This window comes from Octodon degus, unplaced genomic scaffold (assembly GCF_000260255.1).
Source record: "Octodon degus isolate 3935 unplaced genomic scaffold, OctDeg1.0 scaffold00274, whole genome shotgun sequence".
NCBI classification, from domain to species: Eukaryota; Metazoa; Chordata; class Mammalia; order Rodentia; family Octodontidae; genus Octodon; species Octodon degus.
In genome coordinates this window covers 742,052-750,852 of record NW_004524850.1, presented here as the reverse complement: position 1 = coordinate 750,852, position 8,801 = coordinate 742,052, and the positions used below count along the sequence as shown (strand labels likewise).

Here is an 8,801-nt window from a genome sequence, read left to right as displayed (position 1 = left end):
CAAAGACAGTACTGGCTGTGAACCATCAGAGTAACTCATCAGATATTTGTCTCCTTGCTTTTGCCCTTGCATTCTGAGATGTGTGCTTCTGCTATGACCTGTGCTTTAGCAACTTATTAACCTGGAAGGCTGGGTTTCGCAGCAAGAGACGAAGAGTCCCCACTCCACTGTGGCTCAGCCTTCCTGAGTGTTGAATACAGAAAGATGCGCATAGGTGATCCTTGACTAAGACTTGAAATACGTCTTTGGAAAATGTAGCCTTGTGTGAGCCTTTTATCATAGAATTGAAATGGCTCATGTTCTAAATCTCTTCTTTCTCCAAATCCATGCCTGATGGTGTAGGAGGCGGTGACCTTCGAGGATGTGGCTGTGAACTTCTACAGGGAGGAGTGGGCCTTGCTGGATCCGTCCCAGAAGAAGCTGTACAGAGACGTGATGTGGGAGACCTTTAGGAACCTGGCTGCCGTAGGTGAGGAGGATAGCGTGGTCAGTTGTGCACTCAGAGTATCGGATCCTGCTCTTCAGCAGAATTTCATTAATGAAAAGATTATGAAGTACCTTCTAGAGGTGGTGCCATTTAACAGTGACTCAAACTGGAGTCCACAGATTGTCATATGTATATATGAGTTCTCACGATTTGTCTGTGCCCTTTAGGGAGGAGCTCGGATGACCAGCACCTTGACGATAAGGACAGGAAATGCGGGAAGCAGCTCAGGTAATGTGTCCTCAGGGAGGAAACTTCCTCTCAGCCACAGTGTTAACCCAAGAAAAGTGCACGAGAAAGAGCGGTGCAAACTTCTTTAACCCTACAGTATTTCTCACTAGACTTATTTACATTGACTGGCGCTAGTCTGACAACTGAATATTTGAAACAATTCTGTATTTCAAATGTAGGTGTTACTCATATCATGCAAAACCTAAGATCACTGAAGTAATGCAAAAGAACTTTACTGCAAGTTGGGTGAGTTTGTGCCTGTCTGTAATCTCAGCACTCTGGAGGGGGAGGCAGGAAGTTCGCCACGAGTTCCAGGGCAAGCTGGGCCACATAGTAAGTGCAAGGCCAGCATCAACTGCAGAGCGAGTCCATGTCTGAAACTCCAAAATGGGCGCACGTTTTGTTCCATGTTCAGCCGTGTAGATATGTTTGATGGCATTGCTTCTAGGAATTGCATACAGGAGGATATAGCCCAGATTTTATGCATATACTCAGAGCTAACTCATCATATATGCATGTTTTTAAAAGAGAAATTTCCAGGCCGATGAGATGGCTCAGTGGAATAAGCGCTTCCCTGGCAAATGCAAGGGCCTGAGTTCAATCCCCTGTTCCACCAAAAAAAAAGATCCCAGTTCTGCCAAAAAAAAAAATTTCCTATCACACAAATGTGTGCTACTGTTTGCAGTTCAATGTGATGTACATATGCAGTGTTGAAAAGCTGCTCACATCGTGCCTGTTTTCAGCATCCAAACAAGTATCACTGTTCTCATCCCACTTATTGACCGCAGCTCTGGTGTTTATTTTTGGGCTAGTGGGGATCACACTCAGGACTTGCACTTGCCAGACTGGGCCACACGCTGCTCAGCCGTCTCCCAGCCGTCGTCTTTTATTTTCCAGACAGGATCTCACTATGTAGCCCTGCAAGATACCTGGTTTTTTTTGTATTTTAGTGCAGGGCCTATGGGGACTGGACGGTCACACTACACAGATCAGAGTTATAGTGATTCTCCTGCTTTCAGCTTCCCAAGCTCTGGGCTTGCGGGCGTGCGCCGCCTTGCCCAGGCTCAGTTGCCATCTCGGTGCACCCTGGGGGTGAGGTGCAACAGCTGGCCCGGTGTCAAACCCCAAGCCCTGCGTCTGCCTGAGCAGGGGTTTTAATCGGCTGAGCTATCTGGCTGGCCCTTTCCTGGCAGTGATCTGCCTCCCAGTGGTCCTGCTACCTGAGGCTCCCAGAACGTCACCCGTCCCCCACACCTCCAGCCATATGTGGCTGCGCTTTAGGGCACATGTTCCCCGGATGTTAAAGTAATCCCATTACACTGATGCTTAAATCAGCATTGATAGCTGTGAGCTCAGATAAGCCCGGCTCTGGGAAAAGCCTAAATGCCGCTTCAGATGTGAGCTGACTAAGAAACGTGGCACATCCTGGGCCTAAAGGGCCTGCGTGGAACCCTGCAGTGTGGGAGGCTGCAGCAGGAAGGTCCTGCACTCACGCTGGGCCGGCCTGGGCCAATGAATGATTGATGAAGCTGCTTGAAAATAAAAGTGAGACTGCACATGAGTGAATCTCAATGCTGAAACCCTGGGGTCAGTTTACAGTCAAAAATATGTAGTGCACATCATGCAGTATCGTTCATCCTTAAAGAATGAAGGCCAGGCATTCAGCAACGTCCGCATGGATCCAGAGCCCATAACTTCAGGTGAGATAAAGGAAGAGAGATTTCAGTATGACAGGGTTTACTTTGCATGAGCATCCTGCTACAGGAATTAAGGAGTAAAGAGAAGAGAAATGGTGGACATAGACGCAGATACTTTGGCATGGGAGAAGAGGCCCAGTGGAAGGGGAGGGATGGAGTCACGCAGGAAAAAGTCTCAGAAACACATGAGCGTATGGAGCATGTTTCGCCAACATGTGTTCCCCTTGCTCAGTAAGAAGGAGTGTTGTGTATCGCCACTGCGTGGATTACAGACTCCTTAATGCATCCTTGTATTTGGGTAAAAGCTTTTTAGTGTGTTCAACCCACCGAGCCAGACCTCCTCCTGGAGAATCACTACCGAAAGCCACCATGAAATGTGATTGGTGCTTTTCATTTTCTCCCCTTGCAGAAGTGAAGAGGCAGAGCAGTCCTGTGAGTATGAATTATGGTGTCAACGTGGAGAAATGGGGTCTCAGCCTCCTGACACAAATGCACACGTGACAGGTGTTGGCATAAACCGAGCTGAAAGCCTTTGTTCTAGAAGGATCCTGGCTGGTCATTTGTCCGCACTTGGGCCCATGATGGCCGACACTGCACTCAGACCATCTGAGCAGGAGAGGTTTCAAGAGAAGCTCTCTCCCTGTAAGAAAGCTGGCAAAGCCTGCGCCGACCTGCAGTCCTTTCAGGAACATTCAAACGTGGGTTCTGAGGAACAGCCCCACGAGTTTATGCCATGTGCAGACTTGTACTCTGATTACACTGCAGAAAGTACCACTGCAGAGCAGCAGGCTGTCGATGCATTCAGTAAAACCAGTGATGCTGAGGTCTGGGGACGGTGTCACCGTGAAGTACATACAGACTCATGTGTGCCATACGGAACAAGTTTTAATTCTCCTTTCCATATTCCAGCACATGAAAAAGCTCAAGTTAGAGAAAAAACTCCTGTGTATGAACACAATGAAAAATCCCTCACTGTTAATTCATTGGGTGATCTCAAAAGAATTCACATTGAGGAGAAACTCTCTGTATGTAAGCAGTGTGGGAAGGCTTTCAGAACAAACAGCATATATGAAGCTCATGAAAGCACTTGCCTTGGGGAGAAACCCTATGTATGCAAACAACTTGGGAAAGATTTCAGCAGACATGGTATGTGTCAAAGGCATGAAGTGACTGACAACAGGGAAAAACCATACGCATGCACGCAATGTGGCAAAGCTTTCAGCAGAAAAGACAGTTGGCGAATTCATGAACGAACTCACACTGGGGAGAAACCCTACGCATGCAGGCAGTGCGGCAAAGCTTTCAGAGTACATCGTAGTTATCAAATTCATGAAAAGGCACACAGTGGGCAGAAACCCTATGTGTGTAAGCAGTGTGGGAAAGCGTTCATAACACATTACGGTTGTCAAAGACATGAAAGAATTCATACTGGCAAGAAGCCCTATGCATGTAAGCTGTGTGGCAAAGCTTTTATCACACCTGGCAATTGTCAAAGGCATGAACGGACTCACACAGGGGAGAAACCCTATGCATGTAAGCAGTGCGGCAAAGCTTTCCGTGTGTATCGTACTTGTCAGATTCATGAACAGGCACACACTGGGGAGAAACCCTACGCATGTAAGCAGTGTGGGAAAACTTTCACAACACGAGGTAACTGTCAGATACACGAAAGAATTCATACTGGGGAGAAACCCTATGCATGTAGGCACTGTGGCAAAACTTTCAGAGAATATCGTACGTGTCAAATTCATGAAATGTCACACACTGGTGAGAAGCCCTATGTGTGTAAGCAATGTGGGAAAGCTTTCGTGACATACTATAGATGTCAAAGACATGAAAGAATCCACAGTGGGGAGAAACCTTATGCATGTCAGCAATGTGGCAAAGCTTTCTTTACGCGTGGCCAGTGTCAGACGCATGAACGGACTCATACTGAAGCAAGCCCTTGTGCATGTGGGCAGTGTGGCACAGCTTTCAGTGAACATGCTTGCCAGAGGCATAAAGAGGCACACACTGAGAACAAACCCTTTGTGTGTAAGCATTGTGGCAAAGCGTTCAGTGGAAAGTATAGTTGGCAAATTCATGAACGGTTGCACACTGGAGAGAAACCCTATGTGTGTAACTATTGTGGAAAAGCCTTTGTCACGCGCACAGTTTGTAAAAGACATGAAAGGACTCACACTGGGGAGAAACCCTACACATGTGGGCAATGTGGGAAAGCTTTCTGCAGCAAAGTAGGATGGCAAGTACATGAAAGGATGCATACTGGGGAGAAACCCTTTGCGTGTAAGTACTGTGGCAAAGCTTTCGGTTTACATCGTACTTGTCAAATTCACGAACAGGCCCACACTGGGGAGAAACCCTATGCATGCAAGCAATGTGGGAAAGCTTTCAGTAGAAAAGACAGTAGGCAAATTCATGAACGGACTCACACTGGAGAAAGACCCTATGTATGTGCTCAGTGTGGGAAAGCTTTCAGCAGCAAAGTAGGTTGGCAAGGACATGCAAGGACTCACACTGGGGAGAAGCCCTACATGTGTGTGCAATGTGGGAAAGCTTTCAGCAGCAAAGTGGGATGGCAAGGACATGCAAGGACTCACACTGGGGAAAAGCCCTACGCATGTAGGCAGTGTGGGAAAGCTTTGAGCAGCAAACTAGGTTGGCAAAGACATGAAAGGACTCACACTGGTGAGAAACCCTACACATGTGCACAATGTGGGAAAGCTTTCAGGAGCAAACTAGGTTGGCAAGGACATGAAAGGAATCACTTTGCGGGGAAGCCCTATACATGTTAGCAGTGTGGACAAGCTTTCCTAACACAGTTGTGAAAGACATGAAAGAATTCACACTGTCAAGAAACTGCATGTAAGCAGTGTAGACAAGCTTTCTTCACACATTGTGCTTGTCAAAGGTGTGAAGGGGCTGAACTCATAGCTCAGCAGACTGAAGCACCAGCTTAGCCAGAGCGCAGCGGCCGGGGTTCAATCCCCAGCGGGCAGTGCCGGCCCTTGCCATGCTGACACAGCCACTGAGACTGGGCATGGTGGCATCCACCTGGGATTGCAGCACTTGGGAAGCTGAAAACAGGAGAGTCGCTGTGAGTCCCATCTGTGTAGTGAGACACTGTAGACCCTGTATGCCCAATCATAAGTACAGGGGAAAGAAGTGTTAAGGGACTGACAGGGAGAAATTCCAGGTACATACACAGCTTAAAGCTTTCTGTGCAAGTGATTGCTGATGAATCCCAGAATGGAAGCACAGTGGGAAAAACAACTAAGCATTGTGAAAAAGCTTTTATTAAAAGTGGTGGTTGGCAGATTCATGAGTGGACTCCCTGGGGAGAAATCCTGTGCATGTAAGCAATGTGGCAAAGCTTTCTTCACACATGGTACCTGTCAGAGGCATGTAGAGACTCACAAAGGTTCAACCTTTTCTGTAAGCAATGTGGGAAAACTAGATCAACATGTAAATTACATGAAATAAGTCAAACTGAGCAGAACCCCTGTGTAAGCAATGTGGGAGAGCTTTCCATCAAGATGGTAATTGCTGACTGAAGAAAAGACATAACGGAGAGAAACCCTGTGTACATAACCAGGGTGTGCAAGCAATGACAGGAATTATAACATATGTACAGCCTCATACAGAGGAATCCACAGTAAGTACATGATGGAAGGTGCCCAGGTTACACAGATGGTATCAATGACGTGTAGACTCAAGATTGGAGAGAAGTGACGTGCACAGCAGCAGTGTGGAATAGCGTTTAGCACACACAGGCAGATTGTCAAGATCACGAAAGGGCTCGCACTCCAGCAGAAGTCCTGTGTGGGGAAGCAGTGTGGGAGATTTCCCGCACACATGGTGGTTGTCAGAGACATGAAGAAGTAGCGCTGTGGATTAACCTGTGTGTGGAAGCCATGTGGGAAAACGTGGTTCGTGTCGTCATTGTCAGAGACGGGAAGGAACACACTGTTGAAATGCCATTCAAATGGAAGTAATGGATGAGAGCATTCAGTACACGGGGCCTTCCCAGCACATGAAATGAATTGCGCTCGGGAGCAATTGACGGAACAGTACGGAAAAGGTTCTCTGTGGTGAGCATTATGCAGACTGAGAAGGGAGAGTTCTGCACCGTCAGGCTGAGTGCGCGAGTGGGAAGCCTGGGCCCAGCGAGTTGGCTCAGCAGACCAAAGCGCCTGGGTAGGCAGGTTCAGGCAAGCGCAGCAACCCTGGTTGGATCCCAAGCACCACATGCCGCGCCAGTTCCACCCTCAGGAAGGACAGAGCCAGCCAGTCCCAGTGGAGTGAGGTACACCTGTAATCCCAGCGCCGGGGAGGCTCAAAACCGGAGGATCACTATGAGTCTCAGCTGCGTAGTGAGACCCTGTAACAACCAAATACATTTTTTAAAAAATCCTAAATTTCATAAGGATTGGACCCCTCCGTGCCTGTGGAACATGGGGTCACCCCCCGTCTCCAGGCCACAGGAATAAGAAATGACTTCTCTGAAGCACAGTCTCTGTCACCTTGCCCTATACCCAGCAGCCAACGCCTTTGGAGCCAGCAGATTGGCCCCCAGGGACCCTGCTTCCCTCCCAAGGGAAGCACCCAGAGCACTGGCCCCGGTCCTCAGGCGGCGTGCAGGTCACCTGTGTTGGAGGTGACGCTTGGGAAAGGCTGGCTTCAATGTGACAGAATAGCTGTCTACCCAGTGTGCTGCATGGCAGTCCCTAGAATTAAGATGAAGGCTTTGCATGCCCAGTAGGCGCTGGGGTTGTGAAGGTGAATGGGTGGCCCCATTTATTTTTACTGATTGAAACCTTTTTGTTCAGCATAGTCTCTGAAAGAACAGTTACCTGCTGTGAAGACTCCACAAAGGGAAATGTGTTTTTCAAAGGAAGTGAATGAAAACACGTCTGTGTGCTTTCAAAGGTTACAAGGAAAAGCTTGAGGGCCTGTCAGATGACAGTGTAATGAATCTGTTCTTGGCCAAGAACCGCAGCTGGCCCTGTGGCCCACTGCAAGGCCCCTGCCTCCTTAGTGGTGCTGGGAACTCAACACATCCTGCAGTGAACCTCACCTTTGCTTTAGGGCCAGACTGACCAAGGGGATTCTTTTTACCCTACAGTACCTATTCTGGCTCATTTATTTATTTATTTATATTTATTTATTTCATTTATTTATTTTTATTTTTTTGTGGTACTGGGGATTGAACTCAGGACCATACACTTTCCAGGCAGGTGCTTATTCTACTGAGCTATGTCCCCGGTCCCTGTTCTGGCTTATTTATGGTGAACAGACGTACTACAGAAGTGGAATATAAAACTATTAGTACCGATTTGAAAAGTCAAAAAATAATGATTACATTTGGCGTATGGCTTTGTCCCTTGTCAGCAGGGCATGCCCATTCAGTTACACGAATAAGTCACAGAGCAGCGACAGCAGGGACACTCCGAGCCCCCTGTCAGTGCCCAGGTGCTCATTACTGTCACGCCAAAGACGGCAGGTAAAGGGGGATTGTCACAGGACTTCATGGTAAAGGGGGATTGTCACAGGACATCCATGAACTGTTGCCTGGCCCATAGGGGGCGCTAGACCCGCGCCATTCCAGTCCGCCGCGGCTCTAGTTTCAACGACTTGGGTTCCAGCTGCTTCCTCAATCTGAGGCTCTGCAGATGAGTGTTGCCCGCCGCTGCCTCGGGAGCGGTCGCTGCGTGTCCCGGGCGGGAGGAAGCGGGAGCGACGGGCCTGGCGCACGGGCTCTAAGGGAGGACGCGGGCCACTATGCTCGGTCTGTCGTGCTGGCGCCTGTCCCCAGCTGTGTAGAGAACGCCGCAGCCTGGACCCACAGGGAGAGGGCTCCTGGTGGCACTGACAGCAGGCAAGAGAAGATGTGTGTACTCATGCTAGGAGGGTATTCAGGGCTCACTCGGGGTACCAGCTGCCTCCCCAGCCCACCTGCCAAGCAGCCCATAGGCGGGAACTGGGGCTCAGACAAACGCAGGACGTACTGTCTGCCTGCTGGCTTCTGGGCTCCCTGTGGCCTTCCTTTGTATCCCTGTGTGCCATTTTTGGTATGAAACTGTGTCATTGAATGTTGGGAGTGCTTAGCTCGATTTGCGCAGGGGCTGGCGCTGGGCTTTGCCTCGGGTCCCAGAGACATCGCGCTGGGATTTTCAGCAGCGCTGAGCCTGTCGGCTCTGTGGCAGCTCTTGCAGATGGAGCAACGCCTTTCGTGTAAAGACTGCTCGTGAGTCTCTGGGAGGTGATGGGAGTGGGTTGTGCTTATGCCTGGGTGTCCTGGGAGGCTCCCGCTGTCTGGGGACGGCCAGCTGTTCCGAGGATGTCGAATGTATACGGTTGGTGATCGATTCAGGGTCCAGTGTGGGAAT

At 49.2% G+C, this 8,801-nt stretch overlaps 2 protein-coding genes across 5 annotated transcripts in view; both read left to right on the top strand.

Moving 5' to 3' along the window:
* Positions 1-5,366, top strand: part of LOC101564436 (zinc finger protein 709-like) — a 116,185-nt gene extending 110,819 nt beyond the window's left edge. For 3 of the 4 annotated variants that reach the window (XM_023706896.1, XM_023706894.1, XM_023706895.1), the window contains exons 2-4: positions 343-469; positions 655-715; positions 2,822-5,366. In XM_023706896.1, the coding sequence (XP_023562664.1) occupies positions 343-469; positions 655-715; positions 2,822-5,207 (2,574 nt within the window). In that variant the 3' untranslated portion in view covers positions 5,208-5,366. Of the gene's footprint in view, positions 1-342; positions 470-654; positions 817-2,821 lie in introns of those variants that run through there. The other variant, XM_023706897.1, reaches the window with a different exon arrangement.
* LOC111814145 (zinc finger protein 431-like) overlaps positions 1-8,801 on the top strand; it is a 629,125-nt gene that overhangs the window by 110,826 nt on the left and 509,498 nt on the right. The window lies entirely within an intron of this gene.